Source organism: Mustelus asterias, unplaced genomic scaffold, assembly GCF_964213995.1.
Source record: "Mustelus asterias unplaced genomic scaffold, sMusAst1.hap1.1 HAP1_SCAFFOLD_1770, whole genome shotgun sequence".
Classification (NCBI taxonomy): Eukaryota; Metazoa; Chordata; class Chondrichthyes; order Carcharhiniformes; family Triakidae; genus Mustelus; species Mustelus asterias.
The window spans coordinates 52,734-76,918 of NW_027591715.1; the positions used below are offsets into that span (position 1 = coordinate 52,734).

At 49.6% G+C, this 24,185-nt stretch overlaps 1 protein-coding gene across 1 annotated transcript in view; it reads left to right on the plus strand.

Annotated features, from left to right (window-relative positions):
* The window catches only part of tnip1 (TNFAIP3 interacting protein 1), a gene marked incomplete at its 3' end in the record, with an annotated part of 60,124 nt that extends 36,430 nt beyond the window's left edge, over window positions 1–23,694 (plus strand). The window contains exons 8-14 of the mRNA XM_078206775.1: window positions 33–171; window positions 3,308–3,406; window positions 3,793–3,858; window positions 10,777–10,908; window positions 13,760–13,888; window positions 15,220–15,348; window positions 23,556–23,694. Of these exons, the coding sequence (XP_078062901.1) occupies window positions 33–171; window positions 3,308–3,406; window positions 3,793–3,858; window positions 10,777–10,908; window positions 13,760–13,888; window positions 15,220–15,348; window positions 23,556–23,694 (833 nt within the window). The remainder of the gene's footprint in view (window positions 1–32; window positions 172–3,307; window positions 3,407–3,792; window positions 3,859–10,776; window positions 10,909–13,759; window positions 13,889–15,219; window positions 15,349–23,555) is intronic.
* Between the last annotated feature and the right edge of the window lie 491 nt (window positions 23,695–24,185).

The following is a 24,185-nucleotide window of genomic DNA, read 5'->3' on the forward strand; positions in this document are numbered from 1 at the left end:
TCTTTTCAATTCTGCCCCTTGTCCCGCTGCAGATACGAGAATTTGCAGCTGAAGAAATTGGTGGCGGAGAAGATGGAGCAGAAGGAGGGGGTCCCGCAGACCCCTGTACTCGAGGCTGCCCCGAAACACGAGCTGCCGGACAGATTACTGGAAGGAGCTGCACTGCAACAGGTGAATAATCCACAGGCCCCGAACATTCTGCGCTCACCCGCGCCTTTTCCTGCGCTAGCGAATTGCATTTTTGTAGCGCCGGCAACCTCGGGAGGTTCCTCAAGTATTATTGCCACCAACTGGGCACTTTGTGAAGTGTGGCCACTGTTGCAATGCAGGAAATCTGGCAACCATATCACGCACAGCAAGATCCCACAAACAGCAATGAGACAGTGGTCAGACAATGACCCTTGCCGACTCACACCATCCCTCTCCACCCTCCCCCACCTTTTTGATGACTCCCCAAGCCCCTCCCCACCTCCCCTCCCCTCCTCTTGCGCCCCCCGCCCCCCCACCCTCAGATCTCCCCTGACTCCTTCGGGATCTCATCCCCAGCGCCTCTCGACTTCTGGCTTTGCTTCAGAGCTCCTGCTCAGTGCTGCCCTCTCCATCTGTAAGAAGTCTCACAACACCAGGTTAAAGTCCAACAGGTTTATTTGGTTGCAAAAGCCACACAAGCTTTCGGAGCCTTAAGCCCCTTCTTCAGGTGAGTGGGAATTCTGTTCACAAACAGGGCATATAAAGACACAAACTCAATTTACATGAATAATGGTTGGAATGCGAATACTTACAACTAATCAAGTCTTTAAGATACAAACAATGTGAGTGGAGTGAGCACCAAGACAAAATTCCCACTCACCTGAAGAAGGGGCTTAAGGCTCCGAAAGCTTGTGTGGCGTTTGCTACCAAATAAACCTGTTGGACTTTAACCTGGTGTTGTTAAACTTCTTACTGTGTTTACCCCAGTCCAACGCCGGCATCTCCACATCATGGTCTCCATCTGGTGGCAGAGGCTGGTCACTGCAGGGAGCCAGGAGTTGAGCTGCCTGCACTGACCAAGGCCCGCCTCTAGATGGAGCCTGGTACTGCGATGAGTGCTGTAAATTTTATTGAAGGATATAATTGTGTTGTATATATTGTATTTCTGTTATTTTGAATGATGTATTACATTTCTGAAGTTATTGGGGTGCGCTGTGCGTCACTTGTAAGCTTCAGTATTACAACTTGTCCTGATGGCGAAGGATTGGCTCCGGGAATCCATCATTCCCATAAAGTTATTTCACGTAAAGTTGCGATTTTCAGGAATTTAATCAAAGCTTTAAGTGAGGACTTGCTGTAGTGAAGAGCTGGCTAAGTTTTCCAAGATTTCCCAGTGTACGGGGAGCCTCAGTGTGAATCTAACCCCCTGCTGTAAGAAAATAAAGGCAAAATACTGCGGGAATGCTGGAATCTGAAACAGAAAATGCTGGAAAATCTCAGCAGGTCTGACAGCGTCTGTGGAGAGAGAATGGAGCCAACGTTTCGAGTCTGGATGACCCTTCGCCAGAGCTGTGAGCAAACAAAATCAGATAAGATTTATTGGGGAGGGGATGGCCGAGTGGGATTATTGCTGGACTATTAATCCAGAAACTCAGTGAATGTTCTGGGTGACCCGGGTTCGAATCCCGCCACGGCAGCAGGTGGAATTTGAATTCAATAATAAAAAAGTCTGGAATTAACAATTTACTGATGACCATGAAACCATTGTCGGAAAAACCCAGCTGGGTCACTAAAGTCCTTGAGGGAAGGAAATCTGCCGTCCTTACCCTGGTCTGGCCTACATGTGACTCCAGAGCCACAGCAATGTGGGTGACTCTCGACTGCCCTTCAAGGGCAACTAGGGATGGGCAATAAATGCTGGCCCAGCCAGTGACACCCATGTCCTGTGAATGAGTAAAAGAAGTACGATGAGGGTGGGGGACTATATTTGGACAAAGAGATTGTAAATGATGATGATAAAGGCTGAGAAAAATGCTAAAAGCGTCCATTAAGAGATCAGAATGTGTGAATGGTTGAACGGAGGTACAGGTGGTTAAGGGGCTACTTGGGGAATGTGGCAGTTTCCCTGAAGGTGGGGGGGAAGGGGGGGTGTGGAAGATGGCGAGTGTGATTGGAGAAGTGGGAAAATGAAAAATGATTAAAAATGGATGAATGAGAAGAAGTGAAATAAAATAAATGGAAGTGGAGTGGAGGTGGAGGGGAGAGTTCGTGCTCTGAAGGTTTTGAACTCAATGTTCAGTCCGGAAGGCTGTAAAGTGTCCAATCGGAAGATGAGCCGCTGTTCCTCCAGTTTGCGTTGGGGTTCACTAGAACATTGCAAAAGGCCAAGGACGGACATGTGGACGGGGGGGCAGGGTGGTGTTGAAGTGGCGACAGGAAGGTCTGGATCCTGCTTGCAGACGGACAGAAGGTGTTCAGCGAAGTGGTGACCCAGTCTGCGTTTGGCTTCTCGATGGGAGCAGCGAATGCAACAGACCAGATTTAACAAGGTGCACGTGAAGCGCTGCTTCACCTGAAAGGGGTGTTTAGGACTGGAACAGGGAGTACTCCCCGTGCTGTACCTGTCCTGGGAGTGTTTGATGGGGGACAGTGTAGAGGGAGCTTTACTCTATCTAATCCCGTGCTGTACCTGTCCTGGGGGTGTTTGATGGGGACAGTGTAGAGGGAGCTTTACTCTGTATCTAACCCCGTGCTGTACCTGTCCTGGGAGTGTTTGATGGCGACAGTGTAGAGGGAGCTTTACTCTGTATCTAACCCCGTGCTGTACCTGTCCTGGGAGTGTTTGATGGGGACAGTGTAGAGGGAGCTTTACTCTGTATCTAACCCCATGCTGTACCTGTCCTGGGAGTGTTTGATGGGGACAGTGTAGAGGGAGCATTACTCTGTATCTAACCCCGTGCTGTACCTGTCCTGGGAGTGTTTGATGGGGGACAGTGTAGAGGGAGCATTACTCTGTATCTAACCCCGTGCTGTCCCTGTCCTGGGAGTGTTTGATGGGGATTGTGTAGAGGGAGCATTACTCTCTGTTGATAGTGTTGGATTTTCCCTTGAACACAGTTAAAAGTAAAAGTTTATTTATTCATCAGTGTCACAAGTAGGCTTACATTAACACTGCAATGAAGTTACCATGAAAATCCCCTAATCACCACACTCCAGTGCCTGTTCGGGTACACTGAGGGAGAATCTAGCACGGCCAATGCACTTAATCACAGATTAGTGATTTGGGTGATGGAATACGTTGGTAATTTATAATTACGGATATTTCCTTGTTTTAAAGAGTTCAAAAACAACAGAACAACAACAAGGATCCAGTGAGAAAAATGTATTGGAGGCATTGGAAAAGAAAGTCACAGCCTTGGAACAGCAGCGAAAAGAGGTGAGTGTTGCCGGAGGTATGTGTGTCTGCGCGCCTGTGTGTGCCTGTCCATGCATGCACTTGTGCACGTGTGCATGCGTGTGCTTACGCTTTTGTGTATGTGTACACGTGCATGTTTGTGTGTCTCTCGCTCTCTCCTCCCCCCTCGCTCTGTGGCTGCTCCTCCCACTCACTCTGTCGCTTTGTCTCTCTCTCATTCCTGCGGCCCTCACTCTTCCTGCCCCTGCTCTTATCCCTCACTTGTCACCTCGCTCTTTGACTTCACCTGCACTCTCTCTCTCTCTCTCTCTCTCTCTCTCTCTCGCTCGTGCTCTGTTTAAGATTTATCTGTCGTCGGCTCTTGTGGAATATGTTTTGCTTCTGATGGTGTTATGTTTAATTTCTAGTTGTTGGAGGTGAACAAACAGTGGGATCAGCAATTCCGGAGTATGAAGCAGCAATACGAGCAGAAGGTAAAACCGGAAAGGGCTCGGGATTCCCCTGGGAATTGGGAAAGGAGGGAAAAGCAGCCCGTTATTACCTGGGCTGAGACAAAAGATTCAAATTCACAGAAACAGAACGCTGCGGATGCTGGGAATCTGAAAGAAAGAGAGAAAGTTCTGGAAACGTGCAGCAGGTCCGGCAGCGTCTGTGGAGATGGGAACAGAGTTAACGGGCCGAGAGAGACAGGTTTCTGACAGACAAGGTGTCCTGGGTTATGGGGGACACAGTAAGAAGTCTAACAACACCAGGTTAAAGTCCAACAGGCCTGTTCTGAAAGCTTGTGTGGCTTTTGCAACCAAATAAACCTGTTGGACTTTAACCTGGTGTTGTTAAACTTCTTACTGTGTTTACCCCAGTCCAACGCCGGCATCTCCACATCATGGGGGACAGACAGCAAAGTGGGGTTGAGACCTCAGCCAGATCAGCCATGATCTTATTGAAGGGTGGAACAGACTGATCGGGCCAAGTGGCCTCCTGCTGCTCCCAAGTCCTGTGTTTCTGTGTCAGGTGAAAGGAGATGGGAATGATTTGATTTATTATTGGTGCGTGGGGTCCTTGATTATGCTGGCTGCTTTTCCGAGGCAGCGGGAAGTGTAGACAGAGTCAATGGATGGGAGGCTGGTTTGCGTGATGGACTGGGCTTCGCTCACAACCCTTTGTAGTTTCTTGCAGTCTTGGGCAGAGCAGGAGCCATACCAAGCTGTGATACAAACAGAAAGAATGCTTTCTATGGTGCATCTGTAAAAGTTGATGAGAGTCGTAGCTGACATGCCAAATTTCCTTCGTCTTCTGAGAAAGTAGAGGCTTTGGTGGGCTTTCCCCCCCAATCAATTCCATCGTTATCCTTCTCACAATCCACCAGTTACTGGTTAAGCCTCATTGTTTCCCTGCAATACAGGCCCTTTCCCTATCCCTCTCCACAATCACTTTAAAAAGATAATCCATGTTTTCCCCCACCCTAGCTATCTGGGTGAGAGTGGCCGGGGGAAACTCTTCCCACACTTCCAGTCGACAGTGTGTTTGAAAATTCTCAGCCATCCAAGAAGGAAGGTATCAGGGAAACGGGAATACCGCTCTGAACTGTTTGTTTTCCCTCTGGGATGATTTCCCGTCTCTCCCTATCTCTCCACTAGCCCCACGACTCTCTGAGATCTCTGCCCTTCTCCACTCTGCCCTTCTCCACTCTGACCTTCTCCACTCTGACCTTCTCCACTCTGACCTTCTCCACTCTGACCTTCTCCACTCTGACCTTCTCCACTCTGACCTTCTCCACTCTGACCTTCTCCACTCTGACCTTCTCCACTCTGACCTTCTCCACTCTGCCCTTCTCCACTCTGCCCTTCTCCACTCTGACCTTCTCCACTCTGACCTTCTCCACTCTGACCTTCTCCACTCTGACCTCTTCCACATCTTTGATTTTAGTCACGGCACCCTGGTGCTTGCAGCTGTCTGGGATCGAAACTCCGTAACTCCCACCCTGGATCCCCCGGCTCTCTCCTCCTTTGGGACTCCACTTTACAACCCTATCCCTTTGAGCAAGCTTGGTGATCTGCCGTCATGCCCCCCGACTTGGCCCGATGGGGGAGGCAGTGGCGAAGTGGTCTTGTCACTGGACTGGTAAACCCAGGGTTAATGCTCTGGGGACCTGGATTCAAATCCCACCAAGACAGGAGGTGAAATCTGAATTCAGCTTAAAAAGAAAAAAGAAATGAATCGATGTAAAAACCCATCGATGTCCTTTCGGGAAGAAAGTTGGGCGAATCCAGAACAAATTCACTTCATGAAGTGTCAAATGGCTTATATAAAATTCAATGCTTTGGATGGTAAAACTTCACAAAAGTGGTTAAAAGCAGTAATATTTTGATTTATTTGACACGGTAGCCTCTAGAAACATTAACTCAGTTACAGTGAGTTATCACGTTTATGCTGAAGGCTGCACTGTATCTAAGTTGGAACAGGAGTAGAACAGTCTACTTAAGCTGAGCCGCAATGTAATAAAGCTTTGAAAGTTTTAGTTTCTAGTTTGCCAAGTCATGATGCTTTGATTTGGTTCTGACAAATGTTCAATTCTGGCGAGGTTGTGTTATAACTATTCATCTGTATGTTCAGATTGCAGCCATTTCTAGTGAACCTGTGCCATTGTTCATTGTGTTCAAATCCAATTTCTTGCAACTTGTGCAATCTCTTAAGAACCCCTCTGCCTCAACCAGCTTATTCATTTCTGTGGCTCTTCACCACGACTCCTACTCCGAGGGCTGCCACTGAAAGTAAACTTCAAAAGACCAAGTTGTTTGGGGCAAATCTCCCAGTGAAGTATTGAAGTCTGGCAAGGCTCTGGGAGGCCTTGCTCAGCTCACATTCCATATCATTTGCACCAGTGATGCAGTGTAAGCTTCTATTTGTGGGTATGCTTGTTATACCATAGGTGAGAGTTTTGGTCCAAACTTTTGGTACTGATATTGTGCAAAGCAATTCTAAGAACCTACAAAATTGGCTTCTTGACAGAAGCCAGAGGGTGGTTGTAGAGGGTTGTTTTTCAAACTGGAAGTCTGTGACCAGCGGTGTGCCTCAGGGATCAGTGCTCTGGGCCCACTGTTATTTGTCATTTATATTAATGATTTGGATGAGAATATGGTTAGTAAGTTTGCAGATGACACCAAGATTGGTGGCATAGTGGACAGTGAAGAAAATTATCTCCAATTGCAACGGGATCTTGATCAATTGGGCCAGTGGGCTGACAAATGGCAGATGAAGTTTAATTTAGACAAATGTGAGGTGATGCATTTTGGTAGATTGAACCAGGGCAGGACTTACTCTGTTAATGGTAGGGCATTGGGGAAAGTTACAGAACAAAGAGATCCAGGGGAACATGTTCATAGCTCCTTGAAAGTGGAGTCACAGGTGGACAGAGTGGTGAAGAAGGCATTCAGCATGCTTGGTTTCATTGGTCAGAACATTGAATACAGGAGTTGGGATGTCTTGCTGAAGTTGTACAAGACATTGGTACAGCCATACTTGGAATACTGTGTACAGTATACAATGCTATGGACAAAATGATGGAAAATGGTGCTTGATGGCCAATGCAGCCACGATGGGCCAAAGGGCCTCTTTCTGTCCTGTAAAACTCGATGATTTGCAGATGACACCAAGATTGGTGGCATAGTGGACAGTGAAAAAGGTTATCTCGGATTGCAACGGGATCTTGATCAATTGGGCCAGTGGGCTGACAAATAGCAGATGGAGTTTAATTTAGATAAATGCGAGGTGATGCATTTTGGTCGATCGAACCAGGGCAGGACTTACTCAGTTAATGGTAGAGCGTTGGGAAGAGTCACAGAGCAAACAGATCTAGGGATACAGGTTCATAGCTCCTTGAAAGTGGAGTCACAGGTGGACAGAGTGGTGAAGATATCATCTGGTCACCCTTTTATAGAAAGGATATTATTAAACTAGAAAGAGTGTAGAAGAGATTTACTAGGATGCTACCGGGACTTGATGGTTTGAGTTATATGGAGAGGCTGGATAGACTGGGACGTTTTTCTCTGGAGCGTAGGAGGCTGAGGGGTGATCTTATAGAGGTCTATAAAATAATGAGGGGCATAGACAAGGTAGATAGTCAATATCTTTTCCCAAAGGTAGGGGAGTCTAAAACTAGAGGGCATAGGTTTAAGGTGAGAGGGGAGAGATACAAAAGTGTCCAGAGGGGCAATTGTTTCACACAGAGGGTGGTGAGTGTTTGGAACAAGCTGTCAGAGGTAGTAGTAGAGGTGGGTACAATTTTGTCTTTTAAAAAGCATTTAGATAGTTACATGGGTACGATGGGTATAGAGGGATATGCCCAAGTGCGGGCAATTGGGATTCGCTTAGGAGTTTTTAAAAAAGGGCGGCATGGACAAGTTGGGCCGAAGGGCCTGTTTCCATGCTGTAAACCTCTATGACTCTAATGCGGTTAACTCTGAAATGCCAATCGGTTTAGGGGTAATTAGGGACGGGTAATAAATGCTGGCCCAGCAGGTGACATCCACACCCTATAAATGGATTAAACAAAAGATTAAATTCTGTTTAATGAACACTCCTGGGGGGAGGGGTGGGGGGTTGGGCGGGGGATGGGGGGGTTGGGTGGAGGGGGGGCAGTTATTACTTTATAGGTGCTGTATGGATGTAACTGGGACAATTAGTTCTAGAAGATCAGTTCCGTTGCCTACCACTAGATGGGAGTGTTTAGCAGGAAAACTCCATTGACACTTTCCGAGATTGTGTTCGGAATGTTAGAGCTGTCCAAACCGGCGGGATTTTCCCATCCCGCTGCAGTGAATGGGGATCTGGCTGGGCGCCAAATTCTCCGTCCCCGCTGCAGCGGGAGTGTGGCATGAACGGCCGGTCAGATCGCGCCCTTTGGCTTTGCTCAAATTGAGACAGATTCTCCCCCTCTCCGGAATCTCTCTCCCCCTCTCCATCACCTCTCCCCTTCTCTCCATCGCCCTCCCCCCCCCTCCTCCTCCCCATCGCCTCTCCCCTTCTCTCCATCACCCTCCCCCCCTCCTCCTCCCCATCGCCTCTCCCCTTCTCTCCATCGCCCTTCCCCCCCCTCCTCCTCCCCATCGCCTCTCCCCTTCTCTCCATCACCCTCCCCCCCCCTCCTCCCCATCGCCTCTCCTCTTCTCTCCATCACCCTCCCCCCCTCCTCCTCCCCATCGCCTCTCCCCTTCTCTCCATCGCCCTCCCCTCCCCCTCCTCCTCCCCATCGCCTCTCCCCTTCTCTCCATCGCCCTCCCCTCCCCCTCCTCCTCCCCATCGCCTCTCCCTTCCTCCATCGCCCTTCCCCCCCTCCTCCTCCCCATCGCCTCTCCCCTTCTCTCCATCACCCTCCCCCCCCTTCTCCTCCCCATTGCCTCTCCCCTTCTCTCCATCACCCTCCCCCCACTCCTCCTCCCCATCGCCTCTCCCCTTCTCTCCATCACCCTCCCCCCACTCCTCCTCCCCATCGCCTCTCCCCTTCTCTCCATCACCCTCCCCCCCTCCTCCTCCCCATCGCCTCTCCCCTTCTCTCCATCACCCTCCCCCCCCCCCTCCTCCTCCCCATCGCCTCTCCCCTTCTCTCCATCGCCCCTCCCCCCCGCCCCCTCCTCCCCCATTGCCTCTCCCCTTCTCTCCATCACCCCTCCCCCCCCACGGCACCTTTAATCCACACAATCTGATGCTTGTGTAGCGACGGGAGAAGCGGAGATTGTTCAGATTGGAACAGACACTCACTGAGGCCTTCAGAATGAATAAAGGCAAATTACTGCAGATGCTGGAATCTGAAACCAAAAGGGAAAACGCTGGAAAATCTCAGCAGGTCTGGCAGCATCTGTAAGGAGAGAAAAGAGCTGACGTTTCGAGTCCAGATGACTCTTTGTCAAAGTTGTGACAAATAGCTGTGGGGCGAGTGAAGTGAATTTGGTTTAAGATAGATTTATTATTGTCACATGTATTAGTATACAGTGAAAAGTATTGTTTCTTGCGCGCGATACAGACAAAGCATACAGTTCATAGAGAAGGAAATGAGAGGGTGCAGAACGTAGTGTTACAGTCATAGCTAGGGTGTAGAGAAAGATCAACTTAATGCGAGGTAGGTCCATTCAAATGTCTGACAGCAGCAGGGAAGAAGCTATTCTTGAGTCGGTGACCTCAGACTTTTGTATCTCTTTTTCCCGGCGGAAGAAGGTGGAAGAGAGAATGTCCCGGGGTGCGTGGGGTCCTTGATTATGCTGGCTGCTTTCCGAGGCAGCGGGATGCTACGATCCCTGGCAGGACGGTGGAGGCTGATTCAAGAATAACTTTCACAAAAGGGAGCTGGGGAAATACCTGGCCGGGCTGTGTGGGACTCGCTCTTCCAAAGGGCTGGCACGGGCAGGGTGGGCCGAATTCCCACCATGCCTCAGATCCCGTGGAGAATCAGTAGGAGGCCATTCAGCCCATCAGACCTGTGCCAGCGAGGAGCCCTGCTGATCCCCTCCCGCCACCTCCCCATTTGTGTTGTTTTGGAATCCTGGTGAATTCCACAGGCAGGAAGCTTCGTGGGAATGCTGGAAAAGCAGCCATGTGAGTGGACTAGTGATTCAGAGGCAGGAATTCAAATCCCACCAAGGAATCGAAATTCAATTCTTCAAATAAATCTGCAATTTGAAAGCTGGTCTCGGTTGTGGAGACTCTCAAACTACCATTTTATTAAAAAACCCATAAGACCAAAAGACCAGAAGACATAGGAGCAGAATTAGGCCACTCAGCCCATCGAGTCTGCTCCGCCATTCAATCATCTCTGATATTTTTCTCATCCCCATTCTCCTGCCTTTTCCCCATAACCCCTGATCCCCTTATTAATCAAGAACCTATCTATCTCCGTCTTAAAGACACTCAATGAGCTGGCCTCCACAGCCTTCTGCGGCAAAGAGTCCCACAGATTCACCACTCTCTAGTTGAAGAAATTCCTCCTCATCTCTGTTTTAAAGGATCGTCCCTTTAGCCTGAGGTTGTGCCCTCTGGTTCTAGTTTTTCCTACTGGCGGAAACATCCTCTCCACGTCCACTCTATCCAGGCCTCGCAGTATCCTGTAAGTTTCAATAAGATCCCATCTGGGTCACTCATTACCTTCAGAGAAGGAAATCTGCTGTCCTTACCCAGTCCGGCCTACATGTGACTCCAGAGCCACAGCAATGTGGGCGACTCTTTACTGCTCTGGGAAATGACCCAAGTGAGACACTCGGCCACCGTGACTTTCTCAAAGGGAAGTTGGAGATGGGTAATTTAAGGGTTATTTAATATCACAATGGGACTGTCGAGAATGAATCGAATGAGGATCGCAATGTCTCGCTGATTCTGACCAATGTTCTCTCGTGTGAAATCAGATAGTGAATCTGAGGCAGCGACTGGCCACAGCTCAGAGGGAGCTGAACGACCGAGAGACTGGCAGTGAGGAAAAACAGAAGGACTTTGACAAGATGCTGCTGTTGGCAAAATCAAAGATCGAAAATGGAGAGGTACGAAGCCCGTGAGTCTGTGTCGCACAGGGAGAGCAGAAAACAAATCGGAGCAGGAGTAGATCCTTAAAACCTGCTCCACTATTCAATACCAGCGTGGGCTGCAGAGTGGCACAGTGGTTGGCACTGCTGCCTCACAGTGCCAGGGACCCGGATTCAATTCCGGCCTCGGGTCACTGTCTGTGTGGAGTTTGCACATTCTCCCCGTGTCTGCGTGGGTTTCCTCCGGGTGCTCCAGTTTCCGCCCACACTCCAAAGATGTGCAGGTTAGGTGGATTGGCCAAGCTAAATTGCCCCTTAGTGTCATGGGGACTAACTAGGGTAAAATGCATGGGGTTATGCCTGGGTGGGATTGTGATCGGCGCAGACTCGATGGGCCGAATGGCTTCCTTCTGCACTATGATCTTCAATCTCAACTCCACTTTCCCGCCCACTCCCCATATCCCTTAATTCCTCAAAAATCTATCTTATCCCAGCCTCAAATCAACGATAGAGCATCCACAACCCTCCGAGGTAGAGAATTCCAGAGTGAAGAAACATCTTCTCAACTCATTCCTAAATAATCGGCCCCTCATCCTGAGACTGCGCCCCCGTGTTTTAGATTCCCCGACCAGCGGAAACAGTGTCTATCGTACTGCAGGTGCTGGAAATCTGAAGTAAAAACAGAAAATGCTGCAAAAACTCAGTAGACTGGCAGCTTCTGTGGAGCGAGAGCCAGAGTTAATGTTTCTGAGCCTCCTTGTCTATCCTATCAAGGCCCATTCACAATCTTGTATGTTTCAATGAGATCGCCTCTCGTTCTTCTAAACTCCAGAGAATTTAGACCTATTTTACTAAGCCCCTCATCATAGGGCAACCCCCTCACCCCAGAGACCAATCGAGTGAATTTCACTGTATCACCGCCTCCAATGAGATTACACCTTCCAATAAATCTAAAGACTAAAAGCCTTCTGCTGTGAAGGATGACGGAAAACATTAGTTTGATGGATTTCTCATTTCTTTATTGCCCATGATAGTTTCTCCTGGTCCTGATTTTAAGGCTCCAACATTAATTTTAGCTACTCTCCTCCTTTTTGTCGACATGTAAACGTTCTGACCATCTGTTTGAACATCCTGGTTAGTTCGTGATTTTTAATCAACCTTTGGTTGTGGTTTGCTCTTTCTAAAACAATCCCAATCCTCAGACTTGCTTAATCGAATATTATTGCTAACTCACTGAGTAATCCTCATCCTTGCTGAGTTCTTGTTTTCAATGGAATGCATTTTGGTGAACGCTTGGAATCACAACGTTACCTCATCATTATTTACCCACCATAACTTTTAGTCAACTCTCCATCAAGCTTGGCCAGCTCTCCCCCTCATCCCTGGGAAATTGCCTTTGTGTAAGTTTAAGATTCCAGTTTGGACTCGAGTCAGTCGCTGTCAGGAGGCAGAACAATTGTTCGTAAGTTGGGCTAAAGCTTGGCCTGTGTGATGTCCTGCAAAGTTAACAGGATCGGAAACACTGAGAACAAGTCTCGCTGGAGTGAAGGAACAGGAGGATATGAACATAGAACATAGAAAGCCACAGCACAAACAGGCCCTTCGGCCCACAAGTTGCGCCGATCACATCCCCACCTCTAGGCCTATCTATAGCCCTCAATCCCATTAAATCCCATGTACTCATCCAGAAGTCTCTTAAAAGACCCTAACGAGTTTGTCTCCACCACCACCGACGTCAGCCGATTCCACTCACCCACCACCCTCTGAGTGAAAAACTTACCCCTGACATCTCCTCTGTACCTACCCCCCAGCACCTTAAACCTGTGTCCTCTCGTAGCAACCATTTCAGCCCTTGGAAATAGCCTCTGAGAGTCTACCCTATCCAGACCTCTCAACATCTTGTAAACCTCTATCAGGTCACCTCTCATCCTTCGTCTCTCCAGGGAGAAGAGACCAAGCTCCCTCAACCTATCCTCATAAGGCATGCCCCCCAATCCAGGCAACATCCTTGTAAATCTCCTCTGCACCCTTTCAATGGCTTCAACATCTTTCCTGTAATGAGGTGACCAGAACTGCGCACAGTACTCCAAGTGGGGTCTAACCAGGGTCCTATAAAGCTGCAGCATTATCTCCCGACTCCTAAACTCAATCCCTCGATTAATGAAGGCCAGTACGCCGTACGCCTTCTTGACCGCATCCTCCACCTGCGAGGCCGATTTAAGAGTCCTATGGACTCTTAAATATGCATTTGTATAAAGTCTTTAACTCACACAGGAGCTGTATCAATATATGTCCTTACTCTCTCTCTCTCATTTTCTCTCTCTATTCATTCAAGGGATGTGGCCTTCTCTGGCCAGAAGCATTTCTAGAATTGCTAGAATTGCTAGAAGCATTGCTAGAAGCATTCTCTGACTAGGCCAGCATTTATTGCCCATCCCTCTTTCTCTCTTTTTTGTTTCCTTTCCCTCCATGTTCCTATCTTTCATTTTCTCCAATTTCTCTCTCTCTCCCTCTCATTTTCCTTCCCTCTATTTCTCCTTCTCCCTCATTTCCTCTCACTCTTTCATTTTCTCTCTATTTCAGGTTCCCTCGCTTTTGCACATGCTCTCCTGGATTTTCTGGGTCGATTGGCCTAACTCTGTCCCGATGGCTGCCTGACTCTCGGTTTTTCCTCTCTCTCACTGTCTCTGAGTTACACGGTTATTCGCTCTGTCCGATGCTCTCGATGGGGGTGGAGGCAGGGGAGGTGTGGGGGTGGGGTGGGTGGGGTTGCTTCTATGGAGAGGCAACATCATTTCAATCTACAATGATGGCAGATTCCACTGAAAACCTTTCTCTGTCTCTCTCTCCCCCCCGCTTCTCCCCTCAGACTGAAAAGGAAAGATGTTTGGTGGAAATTAAAGAGCTGAGACAGAGGAACCAGTGTCTGCAGAACCAGCTCCAACCCCTGACCAAGCAGAGGGAATACCAGGAGAAAGAAATCCAGCGCCTCAACAAGGTGAGTTATGGAGTGTCCCTGTGGGCCTCGGATTAGCGCAGGCTCAATCCGCGGCCTTCCACAGCGAGGTAGAACGTTAACGCTTCGCCATCTCTGCCTTCCGCACACCAGTGGTAATCTTAGAATCATAGAATCCCGACAGTGCAGAAGGAGGCCATTCAGCCCATCGAGTCTGCACCGACCACAATCCCACCCAGGCCCTATTTCCGTAACCCCACATATTTACCCTGCTAAATCCCCAATTTAGCGTGGCTAATCCACCTAACCAGCATGTCTTTCGGACTGTGGGAGGAAACCGGAGCACCCGGAGGAAACCCACGCAGACATGGGGAAAGCGTGCAAACTCCACACAGACAGTGACCCAAGCCAGGAATTGAACCTGGGTCCCTGGCGCTGTGAGGCAGCAGTGTTGGCCACTGTGCCACCGTGCCGCCCTGTTTCCTTATTTAGCTCAGTTCCCCAGTCATCCAGTCCCTGACGCAGGGAGGTTTAATCTGGGGATGAACTCCAGTCGATTCAGTAAAAGGCCATGTGATTGTTATCTGGTTCCCCAGAGTTCATGGCCTGAATTTGTAGCGTGACCGGGAATCTGCCCCGAGCAGCCCCCTGCCATGTCACACTCTCGACTGGCATTGATTGGATAAGGCGGGACCGCCGCCCCTCACTCGGGATTGGCCGTCAGCTCTCCAGTCCCTCCAGTAGCAGTGCTGCAGTGGCTGGAAGAGGCTGCCTGTCACTACGTTTTCAAGTTTAAAGTTTATTTATCAGTGTCACAAGGCGGCTTACATTAACACTGCAATGAAGTTACTGTGAAAATCCCCCAGTTGCCACACTCCGGCGCCTGTTCGGGTACACTGAGGGAGAATTTAGCACGGCCAACGTAGCTAACCAGCACGTCTTTCAGAGTGTGAAAGGAAACTGGAGGAAACCCACGCAGACTTGGGGAGAATGTCCCAGACTCCACGCAGTCACCCAAGCCGGGAATCGAGCCTGGATCCCTGACACTGTGAGGCAGCAGTGCGAACCACTGTGCTGCCCCTGAGGTGGAGCTTAAATGTCAGGGCTCCCAGGGTAGGGAACACCTGGGGGGGGGGGGTCACTGGAGAGGGGATAATTGGGGTCTTGGGGGATTGGCAGATGGGGAGGAAGGTCTGGAGGTCAACCAGGCCTTAAGGGGAGGGTGTAATCTCCCCTTACCCCCCGCCCCCCCACCCCCAGTCAGAAGACCTTCATTTCTTACCCTGTTCCCCTCCCCTCCCTCACTTCAGCCAATCCTCCTCCTGCCACTGGTGTTTTTTGAGCAGGAAATATCTCTCTCTTCCTCTCTACAGGCCTTGGAAGAAGCTCTAACGGCCCAGTCGTCCCCTCCACACCCTCCTGTGTTCAGCAGTGCTGGGGAATCCTGCATGAACGCGAGGAGGGCTGAGCTTCTGACACAGATCGAAGTCCTCAAACAGCAGGTGAGTCCATCCTTTCTTGCAAACCCATTTCTTTCTCTTGTTTTATTGCTGCTCTCTCCATCGCCTCTCTTCCTAATTCTGTAATTTCCTCCAAGTCGACGTCCTGTCCCGACCGCTGAAATCTCCTGTGACCCAACGTGCCTCTGAAATCTCCTTTGCTCCTCTCCTTCTGGCTTCTTGAGCATTCCCGATTTTCATTGCTCCACCTTCAGCTGCCTGGAGGGCGGCACGGGTGGCACAGTGGGTTAGCACTGCTGCCTCACAGTGCCAGGGACCCAGGTTCGATTCTGGCCTCAGGTCACTGTCTATGTGGAGTCTGCACATATAAATAGACAATATTTATTCAATGTGTCTGCCATTTCCTTATTCCCCATGATAATTTATCCTGTTTCTGCCTCTAAGGCTTTAGCTACTCTTCTCCTTTTTATGCCTTTGCTAAAGCTTTTGCAATCTTTTTTTAAAAACCTGGCTAACTCACACTCATGTTTTAATTTGGTATTCTTGTATCTGTCCTGATGAGTGCAAGGCACAAAGCTTCGATGCGATGTCTCTTTTTTTCAGCAGCAGTCCAGTTATTAACTTAGTAAAGTAATCACAAGTTACAGTCTCTGAGCGGCACGGTAGCACAGTGGTAAGCACAGCTGCCTCACAGTGCCAGGGATCCCCGGTTCGATTCCCGGCTCGGGTCACTGTCTGTGTGAAGTTTGCACATTCTCCCCGTGTCTGCGTGGGTTTCCTCCGGGTGCTCCGGTTTCCTCCCACAGTCCAAAGATCTGTGGGTTAGGTGGATTGGCCATGCTAAATTGTCCCTTAGTGTCAGGGGGACCAGCGAGGGGAAGGTTATGGGGTTATGGGGGTAGGGACTGGGTGGGATTGTGCCTGGTGCAGACTCGATGGGCTGAATGGCCTCTTTCTGCACTGTAGAGATTCTAAGGATTCTATATAAAGTTTGGAGTCGAAAGAAGAAGCAAAACAAAAATAACTTTTAAAAAATAGCACCTTGGGATTCAATTGGTTTGGGTTTGAAGTTCTCGAGATGTGACGGTGATTTGATGAGGTAAATAGAGACAAACTCTTTCCCAAAGGCAAGGCCCGCTGATCCGGAAATCTGAAATGCAAACAGAAAACGCTGGGATGGGCAATAAATGCTGGTCAGCCGGCGACGCCCATGTCCCGAGAATGAATAAACAAAACATACTCATCAACTCAGGGAACGCCTGTGGAGAGAACAAGAATGAACAGTTTCAGACCAAAATCACTTGTCATCAGAACTCTTTCATCAGAGCAGTTCCAATGAAAGGTCACCTTGACCGGAAATGTTAACCCTGAGGTGACCTTAGCTGTTCTAATGAAAGAGTTCTGGCGAGTTAACTCTGTCTGTCTCTACAGACCTTCCCTGACTTGCTGAGAAATTATTTCCGCTGAGTGGGGAGTCTAGGGGTGGGATTTTCCTGTCCCGTCCGCCACGGGAATCGTAGCGCGGGGGGGGGTGGGGGGACACAGAGCGTGCAAAGGTTCGTTGACCTTGGATGGGATTTTCCGGTCTTGGGGTGAACGTGACTGGAAAATCCTGCTCTGGGACTGACAGACAAAGGCCGGAATTTTACTGGCACGCCCGCCCGCGAGGCTCGGAGAGCGGCATTCTCCGTTGGCCTCGGGTGGGATCGTACGGACCTCGGGACAGACGTGCCCAAAGTCTGAAAGTTAGAGTCAGACTTTTCACGCGTGTTGTTGAGTAACACTTCACCCACAACGGGTGGTAGAAGCTTGGAACTCCCTCCCTCAAAGTGCTATCAATGCTGGGTCCGTGTGGGTTTCTTCCGGGTGCTCCGGTTTCCTCCTGCAGTCTGAAGATGTGCGGGTTAGGTGGATTGGCCATGATAAATTATCCCTTAGTGTCAGGGGGACTAGCAGGGTAAATAGTTGGGGTTATGGGGATAGGGCCTGGGTGGCTGATGAGCTGAATCGGCAATGGTTTCATGGTCATCAGCAGATTCTTAATTCCAGATATTTTTAATTGAGTTGAAATTCCACCATCTGCCGTGGAGGATTCAAACCCTGGTCCCCAGAATGTTAGCTGAGTTTCTGGATTCATAGTCTAGCGATAATACCACTAGGCCATCGCCGACCCGGTCTCTCCCTCACCCCAGTCACTCTGATCTTGTCAAGTTGTATGGCACTGTAAATACTGCAGAGGAGCAGCAGGAAGCTACAAAGGGTCACTGATAAACAAAGTGTGTGGGGGACGATTAACTGTGGTAGATGGAGTTCAGTGTGCGGTCATTCACTTTGAACTTAACAAAGATAAACAAGATTACCTCCTGAAATAGTGAGCAACTGGGACCTGTGGAAATTGTTGAAAGCCAGTGGTCAGGAAAAGAAAAGTATTTGAAAAAGCCAACAAAACCCTGGCGGGTACGGTGACGGTGGTTAGCACTGCTGCCTCACAGCGCCAGGGACCCAGGCTCAATTCCGGCCTCGGGTCACTGTCTGTGTGGAGTTTGCACATTCTCCCCGTGTCTGCATGAGTTTCCTCCGGGTGCTCCAGTTTCCTCCCACAGTCCAAAGATGTGCAGGTCAGATGGACTGGCCATGTTAAATCGCCCTTTAGTGTCCCAAGATGTATAGGTTAGGGGGATTAGCAGGGTAAATGTGAGGGGTTACGGGGATAAGAGTTGGATGGGATTGTGGTCGGTGCAGACTCGATGGGCCAAATGGCCTCCTTCTGCACTGTAGAGATTCTGTCATTCAGAGAGGGCATTGTTATATGATGGTGACATATAGTTTTGGTTAGACCTCTTGTTTCTCTTGGTGTTCAGTCCTGAACGACAATGAGTAAGCCCTCGTGGCTGATCTTCTGCCCCAACTCCATTTTCCCATCCACTCCCCTTATCCCTTAATTCCCCGAGAGGCCAAAAACTCCGTCTATCCTAGCCTTACATTGTATTCATCGCTGGAGCAGCCACAACCCATGGGCAGAGAATTCCAATGATTCACAACCCTCTGAACAGAGACATGTCTTCCCATCTCAGTCACAAATGATCGGCCCCTTTATCCTGAGACTGGGCCCCCCCCCCCGTGTTTTAGATTCCCCGTCCAGCGGAAACAATCTGTATCCACCCTGTCAAAGCCCTTCAGATTCGTGTATGTTTCAATGTGATCACCTCCCATCCTTCTAAACTCCAGACAATACAAGCCCAATATACTCAGCCTCTCGTCATAGGACAAGTGACCTCATCCCAGGAACCCATTGAATGAACTTTCTCTGTACCACCTCCAATGCTGGTGTAACCGTCCTTAAATGTGGAGACCAAAAAAGCTCAGAGTATTCCAGGTGTGGCCTCACCGAAGCCACAAAGACCTCTTTATCCCTGGACTCCGGCAATGAAGGCCAACAGGTTAGGTGGATCAGCCATGATAAATGGATGGGGTTCTGAGGATAGGGTGGGGTCGGGGGGTGCGCCTGGTAAGATGTTCTTTTGGAGGGTCAGTGCAGACCTGATAGGCCAAATGGCCTCCTTCTGCATTCGCCGCTCGCGGTCTGCCAACTTGGAATTGTGCCGCTTCTTTCTGCTCACCCCGTCCTGTCCATTAACCAATCCTATATCCATGCTGATGTATCACTCCCGCCACCCACACAGCTAACTCCATGAGCAATTATCCTGTATTATTAGCATTGTGTGCGGCATCTTATCGGATACCAGCACGGTGACACAGTGGTCAGCACCGCTGCCTCACAGCACCAGGGACCCTGGGTTCAATTCCCGGCTTGGGTCACTGTCTGATGGAGTCTGCACATTCTCCCCGTGTCTGTGTGTGGGTTTCCTCCCACAGTCTGAAAGACGTGCTGGTTAGGTGCATCAGCGGTGCTAAATTCTCCCTCAGTGTACCCAAACAGGCGCCGGAGTGTGGCGACGAAGGGACTTTCACAGTAACAGTAACTTCATTGCAGCGTTAATGTAAGACTACTTGTGACACTGAAAAATAAAAAAATCTTTAAACTCCAAGTATACTACTTCTAGTGGTTTCCCCTTTGTCTACCTGACTAGTCCCAGCCTCAAAAAAACTCTAATAAATTTGGCATTTCTAATAAAACTCAAACAAATTACTTTTTTTTGTATGAAGAAGTTGACTTTGAATTTTAGCAAATTATAACTAGTGTGTCCACTATCTCTGCAGGTATCTCTTTTGAACCCTGGGCTACTGGTCACTGGGTTAGATAGGCTTGTAGTTCCTTATGTTTTCCGATATTTTTCATTGCTGATATTAATTACCATAAGTTCCTCACTGAATCTCTTATATACCCAATAGTTCTGGTATGCAACTTGTATCTTCTACTGTGGGGGCATGCGTGTAATATTTATTCAATGTGTCTGCCATTTCCTTATTCTCCATGATCATTTATCCTGTTTCTGCCTCTAAGGCTTTAGCTACTCTCCTCCTTTTTACGTATTTGCTTCAGCTTTTGCAATCTCTTTTAATAATCCTGGCTAATTCACACTCGTTTTAATTTGGTATTCTTGTATCTGTCCTGATGAGTGCAAGGCACAAAGCTTCGATGAGATGTCTCTTTTTTTCAGCAGTTGTCTAGTTATTAACTTAGTAAAGTAATCACAAGTTACAGTCTCTGAGCGGCACAGTGGCATAGTGGTTAGCATTGCTGCCTCACAGCACCAGGGATCCCGGGTTCGATTCCCGGCTTGGGTCAGTGTCTGTGTGAAGTTTGCGCATTCTCCCCGTGTCTGCGTGGGTTTCTTCCGGGTGCTCCGGTTTCCTCCCACAGTCCAAAGATGTGCAGGTTAGGGTGCATTGGCCATGCTAAATTGTCCCTTAGTGTCTGGGGGACCAGCGAGGGGAAGGTTATGGGGGTAGGGACTGGGTGGGATTGTGCCTGGTGCAGACTCGATGGGCTGAATGGCCTCTTTCTGCACTGTAGAGAGTCTAAGGATTCTATGTAAAGTTTGGAGTCGAAAGAAGAGGCAAAACATAAATAACTTTGAAAAAATAGCACCTTGGGATTCAATTGGTTTGGGTTTGAAGTTCTCGAGATGTGATGGTGATTTGATGAGGTAAATAGAGACAAACTCTTTCCCAAAGGCAAGGCCCGCTGATCCGGAAATCTGAAATGCAAACAGAAAACGCTGGGATGGGCAATAAATGCTGGTCAGCCGGCGACGCCCATGTCCCGAGAATGAATAAACAAAACATACTCATCAACTCAGGGAACACCTGTGGAGAGAACAAGAATGAACAGTTTCAGACCAAAATCACTTGTCATCAGAACTCTTTCATCAGAGCAGTTCCAATGAAAGGTCACCTTGACCGGAAATGTTAACCCTGAGGTGACCTTAGCTGTTCTAATGAAAGAGTTCTGGCGAGTTAACTCTGTCTGTCTCCACAGATGTTCCCTGACTTGCTGAGAAATTATTTCCGCTGGGTGGGGAGTCTAGGGGTGGAAATTTCCCGCCCCACCCGCCATGGGAATCGTAGCGGGGGCCTTGGGGCGAGCGCGACTGGAAAATCCTGCTCTAGGACTGACAGGCAAAGGCCGGGATTTTACCGGCACGCCCGCCCGCGAGGCTCGGAGAGCGGCATTCTTCGTTGGCCTCGGGTGGGATCGTACGGACCTCGGGACAGACGTGCCCAAAGTCTGAAAGTTAGAGTCAGACTTTTCATGCGTGTTGTTGAGTAACACTTCACCCACAACGGGTGGTAGAAGCTTGGAACTCCCTCCCTCTAATGGCTATCAATGCTGGGTCAAGTGTGGGTTTCTTCCGGGTGCTCCGGTTTCCTCCTGCAGTCTGAAGATGTGCGGGTTAGGTGGATTGGCCATGCTAAATTATCCCTTAGTGTCAGGGGGACGAGCAGGGTAAATATGTGGGGTTATGGGGATAGGGCCTGGGTGGCTGATGAGCTGAATCGGCAATGGTTTCATGGTCATCAGCAGATTCTAAATTCCAGATATTATTAATTGAGTTCAAATTCCACCATCTGCCGTGGCGGATTCAAACCCAGGTCCCCAGAATGTTAGCTGGGTTTCTGGATTCATGGTCTAGCGATAATACCACTAGGCCATCACCTACCCGGTCTCTCCCTCACCCCAGTCACTCTGATCTTGTCAGGTTGTGTGGCACTGTAAATACTGCAGAGGAGCAGCTGGAAGCTACAAAGGGTCACTGATAAACAAAGTGTGTGGGGGACGATTAACTGTGGTAGATGGAGTTCAGTGTGCGGTCATTCACTTTGAACTTAACAAAGATAAACAAGATTACCTCCTGAAATAGTGAGCAACTGGGACCTGTGGAAATTGTTGAAAGTCAGTGGTCAGGAAAAGAAAAGTATTTGAAAAAGCTAACAAAACCCTGGCGGGTACGGTGACAGTGGTTAGCACTGCTGCCTCACAGCGCCAGGGACCCAGGTTCAATTCCGGCCTCGGGTCACTGTCTGTGTGGAGATTGCACAGTAAGAAGTCTCACAACACCAGGTTAAAGTCCAACAGGTTTATTTGGTAGCAAATATCATAAGCTTTCAGAGCGCTGCCCCTTCGTCAGATGGAGTGAAAATCTAACAGAAGGGGCAGCGCTCCGAAAGCTTATGGTATTTGCTACCAAATAAACCTGTTGGACTTTAACCTGGTGTTGTGAGACTTCTTACTGTGCTTACCCCAGTTCAACGCCGGCATCTCCACATCATGTGTGGAGATTGCACATTCTCCCCGTGTCTGCATGTGTTTCCTCCGGGTGCTCCGGTTTCCTCCCACAGTCCAAAGATGTGCGAGTTAGGTGGATTGGACGTGCTAAATTGTCCCTTAGTGTCAGGGGGACCAGCTTGGGGAAAGACATGGGGTTATGGACGTAGGGACTGGGTGGGATTGTGCCTGGTGCAGACTCGACGGGCTGAATGGCCTCTTTCTGCACTGTAGAGATTCTAAGGATTCTATATAAAGTTTGGATTCGAAAGAAGAGGCAAAACAAAAATAACTTTTAAAAAATAGCACCTTGGGATTCAATTGGTTTGAGTTTGAAGTTCTCGAGATGTGACGGTGATTTGATGAGGTAAATAGAGACAAACTCTTTCCCAAAGGCAAGGCCCGCTGATCCGGAAATCTGAAATGCAAACAGAAAACGCTGGGATGGGCAATAAATGCTGGTCAGCCGGCGACGCCCATGTCCCGAGAATGAATAAACAAAACATACTCATCAACTCAGGGAACGCCTGTGGAGAGAACAAGAATGAACAGTTTCAGACCAAAATCACTTGTCATCAGAACTCTTTCATCAGAGCAGTTCCAATGAAAGGTCACCTTGACCGGAAATGTTAACCCTGAGGTGACCTTAGCTGTTCTAATGAAAGAGTTCTGGCGAGTTAACTCTGTTTGTCTCCACAGATCTTCCCTGACTTGCTGAGAAATTATTTCCGCTGGGTGGGGAGTCTAGGGGTGGAATTTTCCTGTCCCGTCCGCCACGGGAATCGTAGTGGGGGGTGGCCGGGAGGGGTGGGGGTGGGGGGGGTGGCGGGGGGGGGGGGGGGGGGGGCGGGGGCGGGGCGGGGGGGGGGGGCGGGGGGGCGGACACAGAGCGTGCAAAGGTCCGTTGACCTTGGATGGGATTTTCCGGTCTTGGGGCGTGCTCGACTGGAAACCCTGCTCTAGGACTGATGGGCAAAGGCCGGAATTTTACAGGCACGCCCGCCCGCGAGGCTCGGAGAGCGGCATTCTCCGTTGGCCTCGGGTGGGATAGTACGAACCTCGGGATAGACGTGCCCAAAGTCTGAACGTTAGAGTCAGACTTTTCACGCGTGTTGTTGAGTAACACTTCACCCACAACGGGTAGTAGAAGCTTGGAACTCCCTCCCCCAAACGGCTATCAATGCTGGGTCAAGTGTTGAGGTTCAACCCGAGATTGTCTGCTGAATATTTGTTAACCAATGGTGCTGAGGGATACGGGGTAAAGATGGGCACACAGTTAGCTCACCAATCAAGCAGGATCTCATTGGATGATAGAACAGGCTTGAGGGGCTGAATAGCCTCATCCAGTTCGAACATTCTATCCTCAATCAGCCTCGCCGGAAGAAGGTGAAGTGGTGATTTGCTGCCTGGGCTCGATGGCTGTGTGGCAGGGATAGGGATAGGGGCTGGATGTCCAGCATTCTGAGGTGTTTGTGAGGCCTGACTTTAATTACCCATGAGGTTTCTTTCCCCACCCCAGGTGAAGATATTTGAGGAGGATTTCCAGCGGGAGCGAAGTGATCGAGAGCGCATGAACGAGGAAAAAGAGGAGCTGAAACAGAAACTTGAAAAGGTCCAATCACAAGTGACATTACTGAACACCCAGGTATGGAGCGATGGTGATTCCCTGTGGACCTTCTCTTGCTCCCGTTCTTTCTTCCCCTTTGCCTCTCTCTCTCTCTGTCCCTCCCTCTCTCTGTCCCTCCCTCTCTCTGTCCCTCCCTCTCTCTGTCCCTCCCTCTCTCTGTCCCTCCCTCTCTCTGTCCCTCCCTCTCTCTGTCCCTCCCTCTCTCTGTCCCTCCCTCTCTCTGTCCCTCCCTCTCTCTGTCCCTCCCTCTCTCTGTCCCTCCCTCTCTCTGTCCCTCCCTCTCTCTGTCCCTCCCTCTCTCTGTCCCTCCCTCTCTCTGTCCCTCCCTCTCTCTGTCCCTCCCCTCTCTCTGTCCCTCCCTCTCTCTGTCCCTCCCTCTCTCTGTCCCTCCCTCTCTCTGTCCCCCCCTCTCTCTGTCCCCCCCTCTCTCTGTCCCCCCCTCTCTCTGTCCCCCCCTCTCTCTGTCCCTCCCTCTCTCTGTCCCTCCCTCTCTCTGTCCCTCCCTCTCTCTGTCCCTCCCTC